This window comes from Synchiropus splendidus, chromosome 7 (genome assembly GCF_027744825.2).
Source record: "Synchiropus splendidus isolate RoL2022-P1 chromosome 7, RoL_Sspl_1.0, whole genome shotgun sequence".
In the NCBI taxonomy this organism is placed as follows: domain Eukaryota; kingdom Metazoa; phylum Chordata; class Actinopteri; order Syngnathiformes; family Callionymidae; genus Synchiropus; species Synchiropus splendidus.
This window is the reverse complement of record NC_071340.1, coordinates 9,670,650-9,698,486: the sequence shown is the minus strand read 5'-3', so window position 1 is coordinate 9,698,486 and position 27,837 is coordinate 9,670,650. Positions and strand designations below refer to the sequence as shown.

Genomic DNA, 27,837 nt, shown 5'->3' with positions numbered 1-27,837 from the left:
ACTTCTTCTTATAAGTAAACTGTTTGGCGTCTTAAATTCACGCGCGGAGGTCCTTTCAACTCCGGTTGAGGAACCCCTCGTTCTGCCAGTAAGAACTGGTCATAACTGTGCGACGTCAACATGAGTTAAACACTTCTCCTTTTCCGCCTCAAGGAGGCGCTGTTCTCTATGAAATGGAACAGAGTCCACCTGGCTGTGAAGTTACGTCCAGAGGGAAGGTGAAATCATGTCGTTATAGTTAGAATCCGCAGGGCTGAACTCAGGACCAGCATGAACAGTATCCCGTTACAGCAGCGGTTCGACACAATTCCCCTCCGACAGCAGAGCTCTATTTTGGTCTCCACACTCAGCTGATTGTGGGCCTTGAAGCTTCTGTCCCTCCCTGTACACTTTTTTTTCTTCTGCAGTTCTTATAAGGAGACGAGGGAGTTGCCTTGCAGTGAGAGGGATGGAGCCTATATCTGCTTTCAGTCGGAGTTGCGGATGTGAGACACTTTAAGACACCAGCAGTGCAGTTCGAGTTGTTTATTGTTTGGATCCGGCGAGGATGGAGACGAGCCCCATCCCGGTGGTGACGGTCCAAACCGCCCCCTTCGAAGACCAGCGGCCCGGTACGAGCGGGCTACGGAGGAAAACGGCGGTGTTCGAAGGGAAAAAGAACTACCTGCAGAATTACGTCCAGAGTTTGCTGTCCTCCATCGACCTGCGGGACCGACAGGGATGCACCATGGTGGTGGGCAGCGACGGCCGCTACTTCAGCCGGACCGCCATCGAGGTGATAGTGCAGATGGCAGCTGCCAACGGGGTGAGTTCGAAAACGTGCACTACCCAATATAATGTTTAACCTTACAAAAACTTATATTTTAATAAGAAACAAAGTACAATTAAACTAGGAGAACCGTGTCGCTCGAGGTGGGGCTCGAACCCACGACCGGGAGATTAGCGCCTGACGCGCACGACAGCCGGGCGAGGAAGAGACTCTCCAGTTAATATCTGTATCTGTTTACAGTGCTCAACTGCGCCCCCTCTTCACTCCCTCAAGGGCCGAATTTTCCAGCAAATGTTCTATCAGTCGTGCTTCAGTCTAGATGTCCAAGTCAAACTATTAATTCAGTGTATTTTCAACTCCAAATTCGCTTCAACAAAAGTGTGGATCAGTATGTGGCTACTTGAGAACCCTTACTTGAACCCATAGTCTAAATGGATCATTGTATGCGCAACATTATTAACCTATTTTAAACTTTAAAAACATTTATGCGTCGATCAGTTATCATGACAAATTTAGAGTACAAACACTAACATAGATTATAGAGTCACGATTCAGCCAAATGCAACACAATATAGACTCAACCTCAGATCAGGATGCCATAAAATAAATACATATGCAAATCCTCCCAGATGGATCCTATTGTGTTGAAGATCATAAAGGTGTTTACCTCAAAGCCGTCATGAAAACAATATAGTCCGATACACTCGGATGAATTGAGGCAACCCTAAAGGTAACCCTGAGAATCATCAGCAATAACTACATGAATTCGATGAGCTGACTGCGAGAGGTAGCAACTGACAGTTTAGATCTGTCAGTCTTCCGCTGCAGGGACTCTTTTGAATAGTTCTACATACAAGTATAAAGCTACACCTCTGTCACTCCATCTCACACTCCCAGTGACAGTACCATTATCTGGTTAGCAAACTTGTCAGCACTTCTGGATGTGTCTGAACTTCAAGTGTCAGCTGCAGATAAATGGCAGGAGGAAGACGGGAGAGGAAATCCCCCAGAGCTGATGTAAAACGCTTGCTCCGAGATCTCTGTGATTGGTTTGGACAGGCTCCAGAGCCAAATCTGACAGGAATATAATTTGTTTTTCAGATCACTTTTTTTTTCTGCTGGCCCTGCCAAACAGCCTTATCAGCACTGCCATCCATCCTGCTCCGTTTTCCTGCCTCCGTTTGTTCCCCTCCTATGTTCGGGACCTCCTCTCTTGGGTCAAACCGTTTGCGTCGGGGTTGCCCTGCCACATAGCGCGGAACTGAGTCAGCACAACCAAAACAACGACACCCACCCGTTACTTATCATGCAATTTAATTACATCAAGGAAACGTCTTGACAGAATTAAAACATCCTGAAAACAATTGCCGGTTTGTAATCAATGACTCTGAAACCAGATATTTAGGCAGGAAGTTTTAGGTAAGTAATATGAAGAAAATGTACACAGTAAACGGTTGCTGACCAGCTATATTCCCATTGGACTTAAGTGTGAAAAGTGTCCCTAAAGATGTGAAATATTGTTTCTTTAATAGGTGAAGTAGCTGCGTCTTAGTAAAGCATTTAACAATTCACAGTATTTCCCATTTATTTCCACTGTAGTACACACAAATCTTTGACCACTAGCTGATGGACATAGTGTGAAACATTTCTCTAACCTTTACCCTACAGTTGCTGTGATGTTACATGAAGACAACAATGAAATTAAATTGTGAGTGAGCACCTGGTTTCAATGCAGAGATGACCAGGAACAGAGACCCAATGAGTCGTACTCATGACATCAAAAGTGCTGTTTTTTATCTTCCTTTAGAAAACAAAAATTTTTGCAAGGCGTGATCATATAACTAATATACTCAATATTTATTCCTTGTCTTGCACTAATTCTGTTACTGGGGTCTAGGTGTGGTGGAGCGCTAGTATACAGCACAGTGGTGTAGTGGTGTAAGTGGAGTAAATTCCTGTCCTGTGAGTAAACTCACATTTTGGAAAGGTGATATGACGAGGAATTACGGGCTGTCAGTGGTATTACCACTTTAAAAGTAGCTTGCAAATATAAATAGAGACTCCATTTCTGTTATTTAGGCACCACTCTGGACGGGTCGCTTACTTTAAATGGGTCATTGAGTATTGAACTCCATTGATATCAGCAGAGTCTTGACCATGAGTTTTAAGACCTTTCTTCTCCTTCAAAGCAGTGATTTATTTGACAGTTTTCGTGATCATTTATGTCCAGATTGGTCGCCTGGTGATCGGCCACAATGGTCTCCTGTCCACCCCTGCTGTCTCCTGCATCATCAGGAAGATTAAGGCCATCGGTGGCATCATCCTCACTGCCAGCCACAACCCTGGTGGTCCAGGGGCAGACTTTGGGATCAAGTTCAACGTGGCTAACGGAGGTTGGACTTGACCATCTTTTTTCTGTTTCGGAGACAGTCGGTCACTCTACTTGGCTTTGCAGGTCCATCTCCTGACACAGTGATGGAGAGGATCCACCAAGTTAGCCGGACACTGGAGGAGTACGCCATCTGTCCTGACCTCCGCATTGACCTTTCCAGGCTGGGGCGACAGGATTTTGACTTAGAGAACAAGTTTAAGCCTTTCCGAGGTAGAGCGATGCCATAAAGGACCAGCTCTAAAACCTATTTGACATGTTCTCTGTGTTTCCAGTGGAAATCGTGGATTCTGTTGAGGTGTATCTCCAATTGCTGAGAAACATTTTCGACTTTGGTGCCATTAAAAGCCTCCTTACAGGACCAGACCAACTGAAGATACACATAGATGCAATGAACGGAGGTAAAGCCAACTGAATTTATTAGTGATAAATAAAGAGGTATTAAGACATCTCTTGCGTTTCAGTGATGGGCCCATACGTGCGACGGATTCTGTGCGATGAGTTAGGGGCCCCTGCTAACTCTGCTGTGAACTGCGTCCCCCTAGAGGACTTTGGGGGACATCCTCCGGAGCCAAATCTGACTTACAGCACCTCACTAGTGGAGGCAATGAAGGGAGGAGATTTTGGCTTTGGTGCTGCCTTTGATGCCGACGGGGTAAGACTACTGCACCTCACGTAATAGAGAAGATTGTGGTGTCAAACCAGGAATAAGAAAAATCTCTTTTTTTCTTAAGAGAGAAAATGTAGTTTGTGGACATAACAGCTTCAACTAGTGTTCTAGACACATCTTTCTTCAAGCATTCAGGAGGTATCCTGAGGTATAGAATGGAACTGTAATTTATCTTCCACAAAACATAAGTGAAACTTTCAAATGGCAGATGCTGATAATGAAAATGAATCTTAAAATCCTCACGAGCCGAAACCAAAATAGCTTGTATTCTTGGGGTTACAGTCTATGGGTGGGAAGCTAACTCATTACTGCTCAGTCAATTGTTAAACTGATATTCTTATGAACTTTTTGAGTCAATGGTCATGACATATGTGGTGTTCAAATTCCAAAGTGACTCTCTTATATAGGAATAATCATCATGTGCATGTGATGTGTCATTTGTTTCAAATACAGAGAGAAAATCCTGAGTTATCATTTCTTCAATTGACTCATAAGTGTATTGGTGCAAAGTACAAGATAAGCACAAGGCAGTGTCCATCATGATTCAGCTGGCGGCTCATTTTTTCCGTTTATCCAGCCAAAAGTCACACACATACACATGCTCTGTTTTCTCAATAAATCAGAGAAGCGTCAGGAAATCTTTCTTGGTTTCTCCCACCAGACTCACTATCTCAGTCATTAGTAACGCTGGCTGAAATCTCACAGGGTTAGAGTTTAATTTAATGTTGCATAATACTGTGACCACGGTCTTCAAAATAGATTCTTTTAGTAATTATGACGCAAGACCAGAGTGGGTTTACTTGTAGTCATATCTCTATCTCAGTTCTTCAGCTACACAGCCAAGGGAAGTACTGCTAATGCACAATATGACTTGTTTTTCAGGATCGGTATATGATCCTTGGAGAAAATGGATTCTTCATAAACCCGTCAGATTCCGTCGCCATTATGGCCGCCAACCTCCAATCTGTCCCCTACTTCAGACAGCAGGGGGTCCGGGGCTTTGGCAGGAGCGTGGCAACCAGCACCGCCATCGACAGGTAAAAACTCCTCAGTCTATTCTGAATCCACACTTCGCTGACGAGTGACAGTGCTATTAGACAAACGGACTATGAATAAGACTAACAGGTCATCGACCTCAACCTCACACCATCAATCACAGTACATATAAATATTGTGTCTTATGTAAGGCGGGAGTGTGCTGAGTGAGTGGATTTGGCCACAGGGGAAGTTATCACCATTAACATTGTTCTGGATCCCAAAATGGCTCCCACTGAGGGTTTAACACTGCTACTTGGAGGAAGCCCTGATTCTTTCATACCCTAAAAAGCAGGTTATACATTTGGATACAGGAGTAGTTTTAATGGCTTTGATCTATCAAACAACTTGATTTAAAATGATGTAATGGTGCAGTTTGGTGAATGATATGTTTTCACTACCCCCTAGCTAACAAGCCAGCATGGAAGGTTACTTGACTCTGGAAGCTTCAGGAAGAATTATTGACATTTATGATCTCAGTTTGCTACAAACACTGAGCCAAAACATGAAGGTAATCATACACAGCCTCACAGCCAAAAAAAAACAATTTGGCGTAGCAGATTTGACTTTGAGTTAAGAGTTCAACTCTCATATGCACCATAATAACAAAAGTTCATAGTCGAAGGGCAAATACTTGACCAGGTTGTCACAACCACCACCATGATAGAATCAAGACACAAGTCATCATCTGACCTCAAGCCAACTTCCCGCTGTTCCATCCCTGTACCACAGCCTGAAGCCTGAATTTGCGATTAGGCTGTGATAAGATACGCAATCTGCTCAAACAAATCTAGCACAGTACTTGGGAGTAGAGTAATCCACCGACCTTTTTAGGAAAGCCAATTGCCTGTGCGAGTGTTTAGACTGAGCAAACCCACCCTGCTGTGTGTTTATGATGGTGAGGTGAACTGTGTTATAAACGGCATGATTAATGTCGGTTTCTCTTTCATGTAGGAGGTTGTTTTGGGAACTGATGAAAACAGAGAGAATCAGTTTTATCGGGGCTGATGAGCAGATGACCTTTGAAATGGTTGTTACATTTCAAGTTACTTTTCAGAGAAGCTTAAGCAGATTGTCGTATAATCATAACAGCAGGAGAAGTTGCATTTCAGAGTCATGAGGTATTTCTCATGAAATAGAGCGCATTGCTGGACACTAAAGATTAAACTGACTGAGAGCAAACAATGAAACCCCTAATATCCAAATGGACCATGTATCCACAGATTGAGATTATGGAAGGCAAAGAAGAGAATGAAGGCATGGTGGAATGACCAACAGAGTCTGACACGAGGGTGTCAGCTACCGTGGAAGGAAGGCTTTTTAGCTTGATTTATTGATGATTTATTTCACAAGGACGGCTTATGTGAAGAAGTTTTGAGAGCTAGTGATACCAGGAAAAAGCGTACAGCTATCGCAGAGGTACAGGGCTGCAGTAAAGGTAGACGTGAAGAGGATATGTGTGGCAGAGTTAAGATGGATTTGCTGTGGACATCCCTAATGTGAAATGCCCAACGTATTTGACCAGCATTACACACTAGAGTGCCGAAGTGAGAGGCAGATATGAAACCATGAGAAACCATGTGTCAGTTAACAGTTGCTCCCCATAAACTTGTAGAGGTCTGAGAGTTTTGCCATGTTTTCCTCCGCGGTACATTCCAGATCTCAGCTTGAAAATCAAGCAAAGGCTCAGTTTGCCGATTGATCTATCTAAATTTCTGTCTTAAGCTTAAAACCCAAACTCTGCTCTGAGACTATGTTTGGTCAAAAATTCTTCTCCACAAGAAACGATTGTTTCTAAGATTGCATTGCTGAATTTGGTAATACAGGAGCAGAAATGACGTGATAAAGAATTCATTCAGATGATATCGAAGATCTCATGAGGTTTGGCTTCTTAGGTATTATTATCAAACCGTCATCATTCCCTGTATCCTCGATTACTCTCTTCTTATGTGGGGCTGTGTTATTGTTTGGTGTGGACGCGTCATTAACATGCTCCATCTTCTTCCTGAAATGTTGTTTTCCTGCTAGAATGCAGTCCTTTCCGCTCCAACTCTCACATTTCCCTGAGGGGAGCTGCTTTACTCTTATTTGGTCATTTATCCCATCATCAACTAAACAACTGGCGACTGCAGAGAGTTCTATTTTCTAACATCATACCATGATGATTTCCACTGAACAGACATTTAGAAGAAGAAATGTCAAACCCTGTGTGACGAACAAACATATCAAATCATATTAAGTTGCTATCGACATTAAATAACTCAGCCTTGACAAGCCAATCACAGTGGTTATTAAACTTAGAGATACTGTAGTTATGTGCAAATTAAAATGAACCCTGGCACTTAGCTGTTAGAATGGAGACGGCTGAGGTCAGACGGGGTTCATAAAAATGCAATGGATCTGCAGGGAGTGGGCTGAGTGGAGGAGGAACGACTGGATGACAGAATTCAACATGTACAGCTTTCTTTACAAGCACAAGCTGGATCTGAGGGAGTGGTGCCATGACTCAGTTATAGATACATGGAGTGAAGAGATTGCTGACAGTTTAAAACAGGACAAGGTGCTCATCCTTTCACAAGAGACTCACAGAAGAGCAGAAGGACTGTATATTCCAACCTGCGTATCACCCAACGTGGCTGGGTTTTTGAGTTTTTCCTGCTTTATGAGGAAACACAAATTTACATCACAACATTTGATTCGCACAACAATATCCTTCCATGAGAAGTTGCTATCAGAGCTTGTGTAATTCAGTGAACAACACAAATGAATAACACATGAACACAAGTATTAACAACCACTAAAGAAAGTGCCTGTCCTTATTCTACTGCTTTAAGTTGACATTGTAGCCCAACATCTTGGCGGGGAAGGAGAAATTGTTGGAATCACCCACAAGGACATTAATGGAGATTGTTTCGTAAGGTTGAACTGGCCACGTTCAACTGCTATTGAAAATATACCTGGCGGGATCAGCTTTCTGATGCTAGCTAACGTATCTAAGTCAGTAAACCCGACTTGTTGGTGTTGCTAACAAGGACTGTGTGTACTTCTGTGTAAACCCTACTGTATATTGGTGTTTTTGATGCACAAAGTTAATGCCACTTCAGACCTCCTACTTCACATGTGTGAATGCTGCTTTAACCCAATAGTTACCTTTGATTTCCCTTTCATTCTTGCCCTGCTCTATCCATGTTTACCTCTCTCTGGAATACACGAGACTCGAAGCATGGATTAGATTATTCTTTTTTCTGTATTCCAATGCCTTATTTTGTTTGAACTGGCTTCATCATCGGGGGGGCTACTTCTCAGACATTTCTGGAATTAGACCCCTCAACCAGAGGCACGATGTGCTTACACGGATGATGACTTTGGCTTGTAATTGGCTCTCTCCAAATCCTGATTGTAGGGTAGCCAAAGCAATGAAACTGGCGCTTTACGAGACCCCCGCAGGCTGGAGGTACTTTGGAAACCTGATGGACTCTGGACGCTGTTCCCTCTGCGGAGAGGAAAGTTTCGGCACAGGTATGGCACATGAATAAATGCTGGTTGTTTGGTGTTATATGGCAGCGAGAGGCTTAAACCTCGGCACCAGAGTGGAAAGTATGTTGGAGCGTGAGTGAAGACCTCTCGAGAGGAAACAGTTGTGCCTGTGAACATGGCTTTAGCTGCTGGTGCCAGGAATGTGCTCCAACTTTTTCTCTGGTCAAGAGAAAAGTGCATTTGATTTCATCAATATTTTTACTTCAAACCTGGCCTGTGCACAACGCAGGGCTACATGGCTGCTTCCCAAAAGTGCTTTGCTGTGCATTTAGAGGTTGCACAATGAATTTGTGAGTTGCGATAAATGGGACAGTCGTCGTGACTGAGGTACCCTGTGGCACATAGATGTATTTGTCTGTCCGTAACCTTTGATTTACAAACAGGATTTGGGGGTCAAAAGGCTTAAAACTAGTAAGTAATCTTTCATGCAATGTGAAACTATGCCTTATCTACAAATTTATTCATTCTGAGAATTACTTGTAGGACCAACAAATACAACAGATGCTGATACTATCACAATCTTTCACAACATCACAACTGTTTTATTGATTGTGGAGTGAGTGACTGTCTTCCCATGAAGGTTGTAGTAACCTTTGGAGATTTTGCTAACTGAAGTCTGATGTCTTTCATGTGCAACACCGACCAGGCGCACACAGGCCTAGATGACTCGAGAGTTGGTGACTGAGAAACAGTTTTATCCAAAAACCTTCACCTAATATCTAAACTGCAAGAGTTGAAACAATAGTTGCACCATTTCAGGCTCATATTTTCCTCAGGTAATGTCTAACATTTCATTAGAGGAATGCTAATAAACAAAGAGCTCGACATTACCACGGAAATCAGAGTGAAAACACTCTGATCTAGACCAATGCAAACGTCAGAATCAATACTGGCTTATTGTGCAAAAGCCCCTGTCCTCCAGAGGACACACATTCATTTCCAAACATGGACAGCAAACTGCAAGTCTCTGGAGACCAAAGTAATAATCTACTGAGATCTCACTGTTCCCTTAGTCATGTGAGTGGTATCTACAAAATAAATTATTATGACTGCTCAAATGGTAACTCTCAGTTGGGGCGTTTTCCATTCACCTTCCCTCACCATTGTATCGTTCAATGTGTATCTTCGTATTGTCTAAAGTAGTAATAGTAGGAGTACTAGTAGTAGCATCAGCAGCAATAGTATTTTAGTAGCAGCTATAAAAATCGTAGTGATGGTAGTACTAATAATAGTAATGACGAATATAGTCTTGTAGTCATAGTACTAGGATTAACAGGCATAATAGTAGTAGTAGTATTGGTACTGAAAGCAGCAGTAGTTACAGTAAATTGGTAACTGTAGTTCAGACGATAATATTTGTGGTGAGAATAACATTGTGTTGGTTTGTAAGTTTAGTGGAGGTATTTGAACGGCTATATACGGTGATGTGGTGCTGAAATAGTACAGACAAATGAAACTACCTGTAATAGTGCTCATGGTGTCGCTCTTATTATTTTTACAGTGTATAAGTGGTGGCTTGAGTGTTGTGAGTTTAGTTTAGTTAGTCAGCACAATTTGAAAGTGTCTGCAATAATGATTTCAGATGAAAATCTGAAACCAACTGGCCTCACCATGGCGATCATGAACGCTGTGGCGCATCTCGACTGCTCAGCTTAAGTCTCAGTGATAGATGTGAGGGCCGTGACCCTGGCTGCATGTGTAAATAATCCTCATTCTTCTGCTATAAAAGGAGACAGGAGTGAATCACAGCTACGAGCACAGCCACCTGCATTATTTCTATTCATGTAGACGTGCAGCTCGACCGTTAGAGGAGATGAACCATGTTCAGATGCAGGTTTCTAGTCCTCTCTCTCGGCGTCAGTTATGAGAGGTTGGTTGTGTGGAATGGAAGAGGAGCAGAGCGGAGGACCTTTAACTGATGAGGAGGAGAGACGTGGGAGCTCACTGAAGTCACTCGGAGGCTTCCTGCATGTCGACCCATGTAAGGTTAAAACTCAGTGGGAACTCAGAAGAGTAAATCACCCCAACTCTTTCACTCCCAATCTACACATCTTGAGCAGGAAAACGGTTCGATGGCTGAAGTATAAGCCAAACAAATCAGCTAAAGAGTCCGGGAGCATTTTTATGACTGTGATTAATGCATCATGGAAGGTCTGCTTTATTATGTGATCACAAAGAAAGGAGGTAGGCAGTGAGTCCCGGATTAGACCCTGGCAACTGTCACTTTCCTAACAGCTGTATGTGGCTGGAGCCAGACTCACTCTTGATTTAAGAGAGCGACAAGTCTACAGCTCTCCAATGTACAGTGAGTGTCATTTGTAATCTGCATTTAAAAGGAATATACCTCCCGGATTGGAGGTGAACCCCCATATTCCGTACAGGGAGAAGGCCATTCTTAAGAAGGCTGAACTGCAGCTGTCTGAGGGAGCAGACAGATCTCTCCCAGGTGGAACTTCTTGTCAGTTCATAGGACTTGGCTTGAAGTGGAATGTTTAGAACGTCTTCTGGGAGGTCCCTTGATTTCTAGTGCGACTCTTATTAGGACACTCATCTTCAAACGCATCGAATAATAACCCTTAACCCTAAGGCCCATTTTACCAACTGTGACTGGGAAATTTAACAAGGATCCTGAGTCCTGAATATGAGACTAAGATTGATTTTTGATGAGTATATGCCTTGTGTCATGATAAAAATATAACTTTGAATCCAGCTTGAGGACTTTAAATTGCACTCTGAGATGGACAGGCAACCTGCCCATGTGTCCCAGCTTCTTGCCCTAACTAGCTAGGACAAAATAAGTGATGATGATATATGAAGATGAATAAATATCAAAATACGACACTGAAACATTCTTTTAAATTAGGCGGTGATGGAAAAAAGAAAGACACATGAAAATGGAAAAACAACTAGAATTTCACCACGTCACAGGGCACACATCAAACGCACACATGATAAGCTGAGTGGGTGCTGGGTTTAAGAGGTCATGAACTGAATGAATAAAAACCAACCTTTTCTTGTTCTTCTCTTCCAGGTTCTGCCCACATTCGTGAAAAAGACGGCTTGTGGTCAGTGCTGGTGTGGTTGTCCGTCATGGCCGCTAAAAAACAAAGCGTGGCACAGATAGTGAGAGAACACTGGGCCAAGTTTGGTCGCCATTACTTTTGCAGGTAAACTGTTTTGGGATGTTACGCAAACAAATTATTTGACTGTCAGCAAAAAATCTGCTTTCCATCCTTTCACATATCTCTGTGACTTTGAACACAGTTTCTGAGCTTCATGTTCTCACTCTGAGTTCTTCGAACCTTTACTCCCACAGGGCACGGTCTGAAGATGACTATAAAAGTCTCACTGTAATGACTCCCCAAGGTTTCAAGAGTAGACTGTCTTGAATTAGGAACTCAATTCCAACAGGATCTTTGATAGTTGTGTGGTTTCAGGTTTGACTACGAAGGCCTGGACCCGCGCACCGCCTTCTACATGATGCGAGACTTGGAGGCGGTCATCTCTGACAAAGCCTTCACCTGCCAGAAGTTTGCTGTGGGAGATCATTTGTACAGCGTGGAGAGGGCCGACAACTTTGAGTACATCGACCCTGTGGACGGAACAGTGGCCCGAAACCAGGTCAGTGTGATCCAGAAGGAAACCAGATAAACCCTTCTTCTCCTTCTCATGTGCAGCCAGATTTATTTAGGTGGCAGCTTAAGCCCAGCTAACTTCCAAAAACAAAGATCTGTAGCTGGTCTTCTGCCTGCTGACTCAGCCCATTAGCGACAACATAAATAATCAGCTCCAAAGAAGTCACACATGTCAGTGCGCCACATCCGTCCATCCATTTTAACGCAGAAGTAAAAGGGAACGTTAACATGACTTTTTTTTACCCTTCACATGTTGGACCACCCACCAGACCACATGGCTTTCACCTGAGGGGCTGCCATGTTTGGACATGGTGTTCCATCTTCTATTTCCATCCATAAACATATCCATACATACGATAAAGCAGATGCTCTCCCTGCACACAAAACACATCGATGGTCCTCTTGTGTACACACCCCTCGATTTATCTTCAGTCCTCCCCCTTTCCTAAGACGTCTGCCCAGCTGACTCCCTCTGTTTAGGCCAGACGGGAAGTCTCAGAGTCCTGGTCCCACCCAAGACAACACACATGCACACGCTGTACTTTGTACCGCCGACCAGTTGTCGATGTGCAGAAGTGTGAACACATATGTGGCCAGCGTCTCCCACACGTGTCCTGGCTTGAGTTTGCCTGCCAACTTCTCAGCCGTGTTCACATCAGAGACAGCACAATTCCTGTCCCCATCCAGGCCAGAACACTTCTGCGCGTTGCTATGGTTACAGCAGCGCCACAGCTAGTTAGTCAGTCACCCTGAAATATGATTTAACCTCTCGAGTAAATCCTCAGCATCCCAGTCGCCCCAGTGTGTGTTATTACAGCACACATTCCTCCCAGGACAGAATTATATCAGCTGTCGTCTCTGCTCGCCAAGTGTGTTTGAAGGGGGGAGTTGGCACAAAGACACACATGCACACACACACACACAGACGTGTATGGAAGGGGTCGGACTTACTGCATTTGTATTTTGTCTCTGAATATTTTCAACACAAGCTATATTTAGAGAGAGAACGGTGCTGTGTTCAGGACTGTTTGGAAAGAAAAATACGGGAAACATAACATTTTAAAACATCAAATCAATACAGGCACTTCAGTGTGTTGTCTTCTTTGTTACAGAAGATTGCAAGAGGCTCACTAACTCCGGAACACGGATGTTCAGCAGTGTTCCCTGCAATTGACCAGCTGCCTCTCAAGAGTTCGCTTCTATTAGAGGACAATAACATTGGGTGGGAGTCACATTATTGGCTGCTGGGGGCTTGGCTTTCAAAGTTGAACTTGGCTGTAGTAGTCCATTTATATTTTTGTATTAGTACCACTGAACAAAGCCTGTTTTTTCCACCGCTAAGAATAATCTATAGAGATCAGAATAGGTGAAGAAGAGAGTGCAGGCAGGGTGGTGACCAGTGAGTATCAGCAGTGGAAGGGAAGACTCATAGGACTGAATGGATGAAGGAGGCATTACTTTGTCCAGTTGGTCTTAATATACAATCAAAGTTTTCTCTCCGTTATGATTCACTTAGGCTTCTGCTGCTCCAATAATGAACCACCAGGATGCTCATTAAGCTGAGTCTATCTTTATTTACAGGTAGAGGCTCAGACCTTAGGACACTTATTACCACCTGAGCGGCAGTTTAGCAGCACGCAGCGCTCATTATGTCGGCGTGTTTACGATAAACCTTTTACACAGCATTATTACTTTTACAGCAGATGTGAGACTAAAATCAGGCCTGAACTCAGGCCAGATAAAGACGGAGGGAGTCCATTTGTGGCTGGTATGTGCTCCACTCCGGGCCTCTGAGCCAGGCATTAGTCAGCCGGCTGATAACTGCTGCTCTATTGTTAGAGATGAGCCGCCACACTAGCGGATAGAAGGACAGACAGACAGGCGGACGGCCGGACGTCTCTCATTATCACCCTGGCTTACCTAAATTCAGCCAAAGACAGATTAGGAACGTCTAATCCAGAGCTATTGTAAAAGAGGATTCTTCTGGGTCAATGGTCAATCAAACAGCGTCAGAGCGGTCCGTTTTACAGAGACTACGAAGTGTGCATTTGTTGTGTGTTCTTCCTGCTGCAACACATTGGCACGTGGACCGGGGCAGAGATTTTTCACACTTAGAGCAGTCTTTTTAACCCTAACCTGGATGATCTTGCCCACTTTTTTATTTACACTGAAGGGACAAGGATAGAGGCGGTCAATTTGTCAATCTGTATCTGAGGCTGTACAATTAAACAGCTTCATATTCAGTGTGTTCTTCATCATCTGCGGCTCACATTTGCGACCCACAAACGATTAATTTAATGTGGTTGTTTTAGTCCCAAGTTCTCAAGGGTGATGAGCTGTTTTTAAGGAGGATAACTACCACCCCCTAGTGGATATAAGTCGTTGTTACATGAAAAGCGTTCCAGCCTTCTCGAATACCAGAACATTTTTATAGCCCTTATAGGCAACACACGGTGACAACAAAGTGATATATAACCTAAAACATCAAATAAGACTAAAACCATGGTGATAACAAGATCAAGTCTGCACTGGAATATACACCAAAGAATTGAAGTACATTTAAAGATGAGTGCCTGTATCACATGAAGTGGGGAGGCATTCCACAAATAAGGGGCAGAGTTCAAAAAAGCCTGTCTCTATATTCACATGGAATAGTGGACAGATAGAGAAACAGCTCTCCTTATTCAGGGGAAATAAATACAGCAGTCATCAGCATAACAGATAAATGATAAATGTGTTCCAATGTATCCTCTATGTCCACGTTCACATTATGGAAACATCCATGAAAAAATAACTTTAGTTTGAACTGCTGCATTCAAAATGTGGCATGCAAGTTCAGAAATTGTTGTAGACGTTTGTACAATTGTTTGAAAAAAATGTTTTCATGCATCGCTGTCCCAACTATGCATGTTGTTCATGTATTCAGGGTTTAAGGATCGTCTTCAGCGATGCTTCTCGCCTGGTGTTTCGCATGAGCGGGAGCGGCGGAGGGATGGGCGCCACCGTCCGAATATATGCCGAGAGCTTTGAGAGAGACCCGGAGAGGCACAACAGGGAGACTCAGGTGAGTGTGTGCCGTCGCTGTTGAAAACAAACCAATGAGAGCGGAGAGGAAGCTAAACATTTACAGGAGTATTAGGGGTTGGAGTCTATCCCTGGCCTCCACCAGAGGCACATACAGACCGACAACCACCACATATTCATTCATTTATTGAGATGCACTTTCCATGTGCAGCTTTGCAAAACAGTCGAATCTTGGTTGTTTATGTGATCAATAGACAAATTAATGTCAAATATAAATTCACACACATTTTGTAGCACAATAATCTGATGTCTAAGACACACATTAGCCTGTATTTTCAGGTCATTTTCAAGCAATAAGACTAATGAAGTAGAAAGTGTATCTTCCCTGCAGTAAAACTGAACTGTATATTGAAATTACGGCTTTAAGAAGAAATGCTTTTTAGTATTTTGTGTTTTTTTCTATTATTATTGTATTTGTAATCTGCTCGTCCTCGTGTTTGGTAGAACAGCCTATTTATTTCTCTTACTTTTCGCCTTCAGTTTTCCCCACTACACTTCTTTTGCCAGTATAGAACGTATACTGGGATTGTTCATTATGAAAAGTATTTTCCAGCCAATAGTCTAGAATGTACAGTATTTCATGTCTTAGCAAGTAGTGTTCTTATTTCTACCTTACTATGTATTCACCACTATTATTTGCAAAACCCTTCCTGATAAATGAATGTTGTTATTGAATGGCATTTAACCCTTAACCCACAATACAATTCTTTAATGCTTCTGGTGGAAACTTCAATGAAACTGTGTTGAGTTAATTCTGAATATCAGCCCTAAGACCCTGCTGCGCAGAGCTGCTGAGCATTTAAATGCACATCTTGAATGTGAAAGATCCGATGGAGCATTCGTGACAGATGTCGGGTGGTTGAGCAGTGGTCAAACAGCGAACTATCATCCGTTTTAAATGTGTGAAGTGATAAATAATTCACATCATCATTAGTATGTATTAATCTGCAGTGATTCATCAAAAGGAATCCAATATGTTAATCTGGTGTTGCAGGAGAATATTAGTCAATATTTAATTAATGAGCCCATTTTTGCTGCAGGCTCAGAACTGTAATCCTTAAATATGTGACATCATCTTGATGTTAAATCATTATTACAAGCGCAGCAATTAAGCTATTGATTCCAGCTCTGACTGAATATATTCACACAGAGGCAGTTATGAATGCTAAAATGTTTTTGGCTGAAATAGACAGAACATGAATCTGGTGTGTTGGTTAAAGTGCAGCTCACATTCACATCCACACCACTCCAAAGTCTACAGTTCAGTCACCGGCAAATGTCACATGTACGTATATTACATGATTATTATTTCATGATGGCTGCAGATGTGGGCGAGCTAGTGACCAGAACGGGCCTGTTGGCATTTCGCAAAGGTCTCCTTGTTCAAATATCCTGTTGTTTTTATTGGCAGTGCACACACACACACGAAGCCGCTTCAGACACCGACATGGATGCAGCAACATTGATCACAAAACTCTCTTCCACTCTTCGCTCCTTGTTCAGGACGAGGCTCAGGGCGTTGCTTCCAAGACATAAAGCATATGAACCCTACTGCACGTCTACTCAACAAACAAACCCCCGACAAGCTAAAAAAGACACACAAATAATCAGGTTTCTTGGATGGAGAAATAAGCTCTTACTCTATAGGAACTTATTGTACTTCAATCATTCAATAAATCTGTATTTTCATGCAAGAGAAGGGGGGATGAAAAGTGATGTCCATAAGTAAACACCACGGTAAAAAAAAAAGATAAATCAAGATCACATCTTTCCCTCACCCACGTGACACTGTTCAGCAACCTGTTATCAATAATAAAATAATAAAATCACAAGGAAAACAAGTCAATTAAACAGGAACACAGGACGCACCACAGAGGGAGAATATAGAAGAAGTAAAAGGGATGGATACTATTATGTACTATTCGCACAGTGATGCTTTTTTTCATCCAGGCACATCTTGTGTCCCCTCACTACAGCAAAAACAAACTGAAAATATGCTCCAGAATTCATTGTGTGTGAAGTTTGTAGATATATTTGTGTACCACTTCCACCTCTGCAATTATTTACTACCTCAACTTACACCAGACCTTAGTGCCTGACATACTCAAAGTTGAAAGGCACTGATTCACAACCACACTGCTTCTCACTCCCCAGGCTTTTCTAACTGGATATTTACAAAATACTCCTCTGAAGAACTCCTCCATTTAATTTTCTTGCACTGCCTGCCTTTACGAGGCCATTATGGCAACTGACAATTTAGAGTTACCAGTTAGCCTCCGTGGGAGGAAACAGGAGTGCTTATAGAGGTGAGCTTGCAATCGCTGTAAAGCTAAAGATGCCTCAAGCTAGAATGAGTTGTCTCCTTTTTTGTGATGCCGCAGCACTAGCCACTCTCCCGCTGTGCAGCCGCACAGTCCTCATCAAATCCTTCTGTTCTCATTGATAGGTAGTGTGTTTTTTTCCCCAACAGCTTGAATGACGTCAGCCATTTGAAAGAGATTTGGAGGACGTGTGTAAAACCTTGCGTCTACAATGTTGACTGAAAAGAGATGTTGCGAAGATATCCAGATCAGGGGCACAGGGCATATATCTCTATATATATATATATATATATATATATATATATATATATATATATATATATATATATATATATATATATATGGCTTTTGTAAAAATAAAGTAGGCAAATAACAATGACAATATTAGCAACAGACTACAGCCTTTAACAGGTCAAGTTAAGCATTACCTGACTCAGCGACATTATTTTCCGGATGTCAGTTTTGCACTCCTATGCACAGCGTTCAAACTTTGTGAATGAATCCGGTGTAACGATTAACAGGAAATGGCTCGGCCAGGCCTGGTGGTGATGCAATGTTTATGAGGGCAGGATGACACAACACAACCGCTGTTGTTGTCTATTCTCTGCATCTCATGGACTTATGTGTTGAAGTCTGAGACCCCCAAACTCCCCTCCAGTCTCACACCAGAGCACAAGCTGTGTTCAAAAATGAGCCCAGATCATATTCCAGGCAGCTACGGTCACTGATTCAATCTGTAATGTAATGCTATGTGATTATTAACTTATGAAATATGCTGGGTGAACCTTGATGGAAGACTTGGCTTCTTGTTGCTTTCATGTGCAAGTTCAAGTTGATGGCCAGCTAGAGAGAGCACAGTGCCTTTTCCTGTGGAATGTTTGTGTTGGCCCACTGCTTGCACACATTCTGTTGCTCACCAGAAACCCACGTTAGTTATAAGCGAGAGCATCCATGCGTCCGTCTCTCTCCCTGCACACAGTCCAGTAGGATTCAGTCCAACTCTCCGCAAACCATGTGCGAATAGACAGAATCACAAACTATATACTTTCATCGCTTTCCAGGGTTAATGACTAAACAAGGAAAGGTGGACCCAACTAAACGGGTGTGTGACAGACTATTGACACGTGCACATTGACTTGACTATGAATGCCATCACAACGTTCTTACCAGCAGATGATTTCAGGGTGAAAGTGAGGTAGGGCCCAGTGATTTTCGCTGGACAAATGGTTTTGAAAGAGGGACAGTTTAGAGTATGAGGGACACACAAGAATAGCACCTTTCATGCACAAGTTTGGGAGGCCTGTGGTGTGAATGATGAGTCACTGCCCCACCAACCAGCTGAGGCCTCATAATGGAAGTCTGAAAGTGGGGTGTACCAAAGAATGACTCTTCAATTGACTAGAGACTACTTGCAAGTGGACTGTCGTGTCCCAGAGTGACAGACAAGACAGCTGGGTGTGTTGCATTTTGACGCATATGTCATTCAAATTAAGCACCTGTGTCGCCTTGGCAGTCCCTGATGCTATGCAACATGTCACGTAAAAGACAGTGTGATCCTTGAGTTAGGGTTGAACTATGGGGTTACACTCCTTTCACACAAAACCTTCCCCTGACCCTTGCCCTTCAATGTACAGCTGCAAGCCAAATTCAGCCGGAGACAGACATAAGACCTTCTACATCCTTTTTATGTGGTTTTCACTAAACCCATTGTCATATAGTGTGGAATCAATATTGAGATGTTGGGCATGAATCGCTCCACAAGTCATCCCTACCCTCTTATCTTTGTCCCCAATCTTCACACAAGCTGTACCTCCAAAGGACATCACATCATAGGTAACAGGATGACTGTAACTGTTGGCTGTTTTGTGTCATCCCTGCAGGTGGTACTGGGTCCCCTCATTGCAATCGCACTCAAGATCTCCAACATCCATGAGAGGACAGGACGTCGTGGCCCCAATGTCATCACATGAACCACGTCACACCAACCAACCATACACCTTAACAACGCTCTGTGGTCATCTGTTTCTGCTTATCCGACACATGCCTTCACCCTAGCATCAGTCCACTTCCACCTACTAAGGGGCCTTCACTCCATAAATATTGCAAATTTGACTGAATACCAAAGAGCAACTATGTAATAAATGTGCATGTGAGTTTGACCATTGTACCTTGCTGGCTTTATTGAAATACTGTGATCACAAGCTATTTAAAAGACACCATGGTTTAAACGAAGATACACATATATATATATATATAAAATGGGGGCAGGCGGTGAAATAGGGCAGGAAGAACTGAATTTTAATAATACATTGTTCCACAGAGAATACAATCACAAATGCATGCTACTGGCAAAGCGGTGTGTGTGCAGGGTTTATTTTAAAACACACTTTGGTTGAAAAGTTGCAGTGTGTGTTGGTGTTTCTGGGCACATAAAAGACACTGGTAGTGAGTAGTAGTGAGTGTTTTGTGGTGCTGCTATTGCACAGTGAGATGCAAGCTCTGCAGAACGAGGTGTGGTGCTGAGGAAGAGGTTAATGGTGTACTGTGTATTAAGGAGTGTGTGTGTGTGTGTGTGTATGTAAAGACAAGTATCGATTGAAGCCCTAATGCTGTTCAATGTTGCTGTGAAGTGTAGTCGCAGGCTAACTTGTAGAACAAAGCGTGAGCATGTAGCATCCCTTTGTGCACTAAAAAGAACAATTGAAGGATTTTGACCGGTTTATAGTTTCAAAAACTACATGAATACACAGTCAGTGCAGGAATGGCGTTGCTTCCTCAGGTGATCCAAACACGACACATTCTTCGGTGAATAAATACATGGTAATTATCAACTCATACCTTAATAGCGCCTTTAAGCAACAAGATATTGATGAATTCACTCGAAGAATCCACCTAAAGTGTTTAGTGTGTAGCACTTGGCTTGTGTAATTGAATCAGACAGCTATAATGGGGACCAATAAATCTGCATTACACTGAGATACTGCGTGCTGCCTCTAGGCATTTTTAGATTTTAATTAAAGGCATTTTTCATAATTAAATGCCGCGCTGATCTATTCAGGTGCTCAGTGGTACTTTTCTGCAAGACTGAAATGAAGGCGGCGAACAGAGCCGGAGAGCAGGCGCTGTTTTGGTGCGATAAGAAGCAACAAGGCCTGATCTTGAAAGAGACAGGGAGCAGGAACTCATAAACAGGCCGACTGCCGTCATTACGAGCCGAGGACTTCCACGAGGATGTGATCACTCAGTCATCTATTCATTACCCGTCAGCTATTACAGGTTATTGGCCCATCCAACAGTGAGAGAATGTCAGAGGTCAGGTTTCGATCAGTGGCAGTTTTTCACCGGCAGATCACAGTTCAGCATCTGGCTGCCGTCCTGGTAAGTAAGAGGTCATGATCTTATTGAGCATAAAGATGACACCGTCGTATTTCCAGGTACACTCTCACTTTATCATCGCAAAACTGAAGTCAGCGAATGTGACTTTGTCATAGACAGCCACTGTAACTAGTATTAAACAATACTAAAACCACAATATACATGACTTAAAACTACTTTTTCCCATCACTTAAAATGAAGAGGATCAAGTTTCAAAACAATTCTACACATGACAGGATTGACACGAGCAACTGTTTCACATCATTTCCAGCAATGCCTTGTTAATAGAAAACCATCCAGCAAATAAATCACACTTGTAATGATAACATGACACATTTCATGCAATACATTCAACAAAAATAGGTCTCGATTATTTGACTGACTATATTCACGACATATTTATTACTTAAGTTCCTCCACCAGAAACCACACTGACAAACACCTGCCTGAGCCCCTCTAGATGTGGAGAAGCAGGCGTTCCACTCACACCAGCCGTCTGTATCCCATCTTGTTTACGTCTGCTCAGAACTCGCTCACTGGAAAATTAAATTGGATTTGACTTCTTTAATTTGTTTTCAGTGAGAGTGAGAAACATAATGCAACCAACTAATTAAATAAATAAACAAACATAATCAAATGTCTATTTGAGACTCCAAACAGCTGTAGAAAGTGTTGTTTTGGGAAGGATTAATGTGAATAAATGCAATGAATGAATGAATGGTGAATTGATAATATAATATTACAATACAAAATCTTATAAGAAATCACTTCCTGCATTTTTGCATGTTGCATACTTTAGTTGCTCACAATAAATAACAAAGAGATGGATGGACATTAAAAGGAGAAGAGTCAATTCAGTCTTTTTGACTCTGGAAGAGACCAGAAATAAGGAAGTCTGGACAGAAAAAAACACACAACAACAAGTACGGAAAATAAACTTTACTGTTATTGATATGAACCTGGTGTAATCTCACACTCACCTCAACACCATTTCCATGCCCACAATCATTACAGATCTAGAATTATAAACTGGCAGATGAAACACAATCCTCAAGCCTGGGTGGACTGTAATGTTGCCGAGTGTGAGAAGTGCTCTATATTCTCAGGACCTCCGAACAATGGCACATTCCCCTAAACAAGCTTCCTAAAAGCCATGTAGATGGTTGGCCAGCTCTGTGGCAGTCAGCAATCGGAGGCCTCATTTCAACCAACAAATGACATCCTCACATTTGAAAGCTTCTCCATCGCTTGGTCTGAAACATGTCAGTGTCTCCCCCAATCCTTCACCGGACAGGTAAATCCTCTCCAGTCTGCTCTGCATCTGCTCTCTCCACCTGGCTGTAGCGAGGCGGGCGCTCCCAGCTCCATGAGCAGTCGGGCTCCTCCGAGTTGTCCTGGGTGTAGAGCGGAGGAGCCAAGGTCAGGACCATCTCCCACCCGTCCACCATGACCACGAATTCAGAGGCTTCGTTACAACGCGAGGCGCTGGTTTGAGACTCCTCGTAAGATGGTGGGAGAGAGCTGGACCTGCAGCAGGACAGAGAGTGGTAGACCTGTGAACAACACCTGTTGAACTGTAATAAGAAACAACGCACTTTTATTCTTGCAAAGAGAGTCAGTGCCTGGATAAAGGAAGTGCATTGTAAAAACATATTACTATATTATTATTAAGTGTTTCTCACTTAGATGCATTATCATTCTACTACCTCGGTTCTCCACCATAATCCATTCCAGACGGCCGTTCGAGAAGCGAATTGTTTGAAATCTTAATCGTGTTTTCCCATTGCATTGAATGGAAATAGAGTTCTGGATTTTCGTTTGAAATCCGAAGCAAAAAAATCTCGAAATTTTTGTTCGAATGCCGATTTGTCGGAATTCCAAGACGTTCGAAAACCGAGGCACCACTGTATTTATAAAAGGGGCTTTATTATAGAGATTTTTCTCTTTATACTAACCATGTCATGTCACTACATTGAGTTACTTTCGAGTTTCAAGTCAAATATTTAAAAAGTGCTGTATGTTGTTAATTTTATAAAGGGAAGTTGTTGTGATAAACAGCTGTGTCTGACGCCAGGTAAATGTTCCAGACTGCAAAAACTTTGTCAAGCCATACATTTAGTTCAAATATCACATTCCACTTGAATTAAGACAAACACACTTATATATGACATTTCCGCAAGGTAGTGGGACTTCTCTTAAGACGATGCAGTCTTAAATATGTTTTTTCACTTGTACTTTTGGCAGATTTTTTTTCACTTATTTCAAGGTAAAAGTACTGTGAAATGAGTGAGTCATCTCCAGTGAATGTAAATCAAGTGGTGGGCCGAGACATTTTTACTAAAAATAAGGCTTAACAAACACGGTAAGATTTTGAGCTTTTACAGTGTATGCAGACTAATAATATGAATCATATCTGCAACACAATGACGAGTTAGCAAATCAATTATTAAACAGTTATTAACTCGGTCATTTTCATACAAACATGCCAGGCTAGGGTATATGCCAAGTATTATTTATAATCATGTTTTTGTAAAGAATTTAAAGGATTTTTTTTCCTCCCTCCTTTTTCTATGTATTCTAAAGACCTGTAATATTCACATTTCTAATATTTTCCCTACAGTTTTTTTTGTTTGCCTCTTCATTTTTTTTAATTTTCAACTGTTTTCGGTTATTTCTTAAATGCCATTGCAGAAATTTCTATTCATTTATTTTTGCATGTATCAATAATGCAAAAAAAAAACAAATAATTAACCATTGAGCTCAGCAATATGAAATACTGTAAGTATTTTCCAGGACACGACTCCAGTTACCTCTCAGTTGTAAAGATCTGCACACGTTGCTGTCGTTGCCTCCTGTGGTACGCTCTGCTCTCCATGCTGCTGCAGATGGCCCAGATGACGCCCGCGAGGATCACCAAAGACCCAAGGACGATCATGAAGTAGGCCAGAGCAAGACCCCAGGAGAGCAGGACTTTCATCTGCAGGGACGCCAGGTAGGCCCCGGCGCAGGTCAAAGCCAAACCCACTCCTGGAAGGGTCCCGCGGACCACCGCCCACAACTGCCTCTTCAGACTCTTCATCATTTTGGAGATTCTTTTTCAACACAAGATCAAATTCCTCCTGTCCTGGATTGAAAATACCTCCAACTACCAACACATGGGAGTGTGTTTTCTCCTTCATTCCCAGGTGGGAGGTGGTTGGGATGTTCCAGCCTCCTTGGTTGTATATTAACACACTATTAATGTGCAGTCAGTTACAAAGAACCGGACCCGAGGCTTTCTAACAGCATAAATACATCATTTACTATTGGCTTTTTCATCGCAATTTTGGGAGTTTAGTTCAGATTATTTAAAACTTAAATACGGTGAGATTTCCGCTGTCGTACCAACTTTGGTTTAATTCAAATATGTCAACAGGGAGAATTGTACCTTAAAGCGGTTTATTCCGACTTCAACATGAAGGTGAGTATGTAAGTTCAGTCCTCGACCGGATAGTCAGACCTGCTGCTCGGCCACAATTGCATTTAGAACATAACTTCAGTGCAGCTATTGAGTCACCATTCAAACCCTCGTAGTATCCATCAGTATGGCATCACTTGAATTGTACTCTAATGTCCCAGACTGTCACTTCGATTGCGAGTTGTGTTTTCTAAAACACTTTTGTGGGGGAAAAATCTACAGTGCTACTTCCATCTTGCTGCATTAGCTCAACAGAACTCAAAAATCAAAATTAATATGTACAATTCCATATGCAAATTGGCACAAGAGCTCTGTTCACTATTTAATATTCCACAGAAGTTCAAGCTAAAATTGTTCTTAGCTTTTGGATTATATGTATGACTGGCGTCCCAGTTCATCTGTGTGGCTGCCATCACAGCAGAAGCTGGCTGTGCTTGAAGTCGCATCTGCCTGGATGAGCTGTTGTTTGTCTTCTCACTCATACCTGCTGGCTGCATGTGCTCACAGCACTTGGACATGAGTTGCACAACATCCCAGTCAAAACACTTTAGTGGTTGCTGTCTGCAAATAAACGTTAATGTTTCCAAGAACCTTGAGAAAGAAGCTCTCGTGTGCAAGGTAGACGATAAGGAATGCTGGCTGTTGAGTTATGAACGCAGGGACGACTGAGTAACTGAAACTTGCTTTTTCTTTAAAAAATCTGAACAAATATTTCTTTTACTCTCACACCTATTAGCTTGCTGGGGCTCTCTTATTGCATAAACCTGAACAAGGAACTGGGCGACACGACAAACCCATCGAAGGTAGAGTGGGACTCCATAAGGGTTTTGCCAACTGAAGGTTGAATATATGAAAGCATTACGTCAGCATTACGTCTGCACTGAAAACTCTGGAATTTCAGAAACAAATACCTCCACACCTTTCTAAAGTACGTTGAGAATGAAGCACAAGGCAAGTACACTGGTCAAAAATGGCTCTGTAGCTCCTGAGAAAACTGTGCTATGCTACAGGACAATGAGAGGAAACCACAGGATGTACATGCAAGCACAGGGAGAACATATCGATCCCATAGAGAAAGTCCCAAGTGAGCTCCAAGAGACACCTCAAGCTGGAATCAAACTAACCTTCTATATCTGTTTAGTTCCCTGGATTACTTTTCTAAAAAAAGTTCTGCTCTTGACCAGCTCTACTATCACTTGCTGCAATGTCAAGGACGTATGAATGAATACCACTCCCTAAACTGTTGTGGTGAATGCTTTTATGGCTCATATCATTGTTATCAGTAACAAATCTAGCGATATTGCTCCACTAGAAGCCTATTCAGCATGTTTACACTCTCATATGTCTGGTGACAGGAGCAGGCTAGTGACGTGGGTTTACAGCTGTTTGGTCGACAGCTCTGGACCAACACATTCAGCACTTGCATGATGTCATTTAAGAGTCACATGTGTCTTTTTTCTTGTTTATGGCCAGCACTGTTATCGCATACTGTCTGGACTCATAGCATGAGTCAGCAACAAGTCATAAGGAGCGGAGCTCTGCTGGAATCTTGTAATCATAAGAGGGTTTTCTTTGAAGCAACTGCGTAGATGGGGAACAGAAGAGTGGGTCAAGCTGTCAGAAAGACTTAAGTGTAGTCCAACTTACAAAGAAACCACAGAGACTTGCATGAAAGCAGCATGAAAAGTGCCAAGTTAAGGGACGCATCCTACTCAGTACATGAGACATGAGAACATATTAAAGGGCTACAAAAGTTACTTACTGCAATATATTGCACTATGTATAAAGAATGTGGAAATTCAGCGTCACCAAATTTAAAATCCTTTTAAGAGTCACAGTCAGGCCCCTGAACTAAGCATAAATATGCAGTAGGAAATGATCATATATCGACTGCGTTGTCGATCATCTGCAGCGATCATTTTGCAGCTCTGCTGGAACCTTTTGGCCAGAAAGTCCACCTCAAACAGGTTCTGAAAGCGACTGCAGAAGCCAGGGTTTTCAAACGCAAACAAACTGCATTACGCAGCAAAAAGCACGCATTTAATATTCTGTACTGTTGACTCTTGTTAAGAGTGTGAAACACGCAGTTCTTTTTTATCTTAAATTCTTTTATTTTTATTTGACCCATCACTGTTAAGCATCACACAGCATCAGACCCTTCCTCCTCTGACAAGCACGAGTCATCACGTCCAGAATGCTGATAAATCCCTCAAATCTAGGCTGATATCGCTTGTAACTTCATCCACTTCCGTGCACTCAGCCTGTCCTTGTTCATTAAGTTGGTTTGTCCTTTTGCGTCACAAGAAGCCGACTGTGTTTGACCCAGTAATGACGACCTCAGCATTGTACTTTTCTGCGTCACATATATTAACTACTGAATTTATTAGTAGTCACTGAAACAACAGGTTCAAGAGGTTTGTAGGGACGACTAGAAGTGATCCAGGCATAAAAACCAAGGCTGGCCAGAACCAACTCTAAATCTTCATGTTAGTTTCAAATTGCTATTATTCACTGCTCATTTCACTTTATGCCTGCCATTTAACACGTGTTCGCAGCTGCTCAACATATTCACCCAAAGACTGAAGTGAGTATTTCGCAGACACACCACATCTGTTACGCCGCTGACAGTATGTGTATCCCGTGTGACACATATGGACAATAAATCACCATAAAATAACATACGACGAGCAACCAGAGGCCTTTAATTAATCCAAGTAAATATGAATGAGAGTCTTTATCTGAGGTGTTATGTCGAGTTTTAGGACTTACCCTCGGTGTTCAGCTTTCTGCATAGATAGTTAACTTTTGGTTCATGTCCAACTGAAGGGTCCTTCGTCCCTCGTGTTTCCAAAGAATTCTGAAAGATAAACAAGTGGGTGAGAGAAAACAGGTTTCCACAGCATTTCAATTTCATTTTATTTCCTATTTGAATGCTACTAATTGAAGAAAAACGAGGTTTTTGCTGAATAAATGGGATAGACATGACAAACCAAAACTACAGCAAAACTCAAAATAACTCAAAATTACATGTATTATAAGCAATATTCCAGAGCTAGCTTGAGTGCTAACAACTATTCAGAAAAAAAGGTCATCCAAATACGAAACTTAATTATTATTCATTACGTGTTTCTTTTTAAAATTGTCTTTGAATTATTGTTATCGTACAACAAGCCCCTAACAGCTCAACATTATTGATAAACAAAGCAAAAACGTGGTTAAGCTTTAACTAACCTTTACAAAGACAATATATACGCATGGCAGAATTACATTTCTTATACAAGTATGCAATTATATTTTTTTACCGTCGGTTGGGCGGAAAAAATGCGTTATAACCGACAATTCTTCTCATATTTGTAGTTTTTGTTTTCTGCGTGTAGAAACGCGGACATTGCACCGGAAATGTATTTGGTTCTTCAAAATAAAAGTACGACCACGATAACTTTGAAAATCTGAAACGATCACGGCTATAACACTACACCAACTTGTGACAATGTTACATACTGTATTTATATACATGACATTCTTTTTTGGGGGGGTAGTCACGACCATCGTGTACAGATCGTGC

The 27,837-nt window shown here is 42.2% G+C and overlaps 1 protein-coding gene and 1 long non-coding RNA gene across 2 annotated transcripts; one reads left to right on the top strand and one right to left on the bottom strand.

Annotated features, from left to right (window-relative positions):
• Positions 1-207: 207 nt before the first annotated feature.
• pgm5 (phosphoglucomutase 5) lies at positions 208-19,607 on the top strand. Its single transcript, XM_053870986.1, has 11 exons — positions 208-805; positions 3,000-3,162; positions 3,225-3,371; positions 3,434-3,559; positions 3,623-3,813; positions 4,711-4,865; positions 8,267-8,382; positions 11,432-11,567; positions 11,838-12,021; positions 14,962-15,099; positions 19,321-19,607. The coding sequence occupies exons 1-11, from the start codon at positions 548-550 to the stop codon at positions 19,408-19,410; spliced, it is 1,704 nt and encodes a 567-aa protein (XP_053726961.1). The 5' UTR covers positions 208-547; the 3' UTR covers positions 19,411-19,607.
• On the bottom strand, positions 11,272-27,622 carry LOC128762623 (uncharacterized). Its single transcript, XR_008415567.1, has 3 exons — positions 27,575-27,622; positions 27,042-27,129; positions 11,272-11,497 (listed from the first exon to the last, which is right to left on the bottom strand). It is a non-coding gene; the product is annotated as an uncharacterized LOC128762623 (long non-coding RNA).
• Between the last annotated feature and the right edge of the window lie 215 nt (positions 27,623-27,837).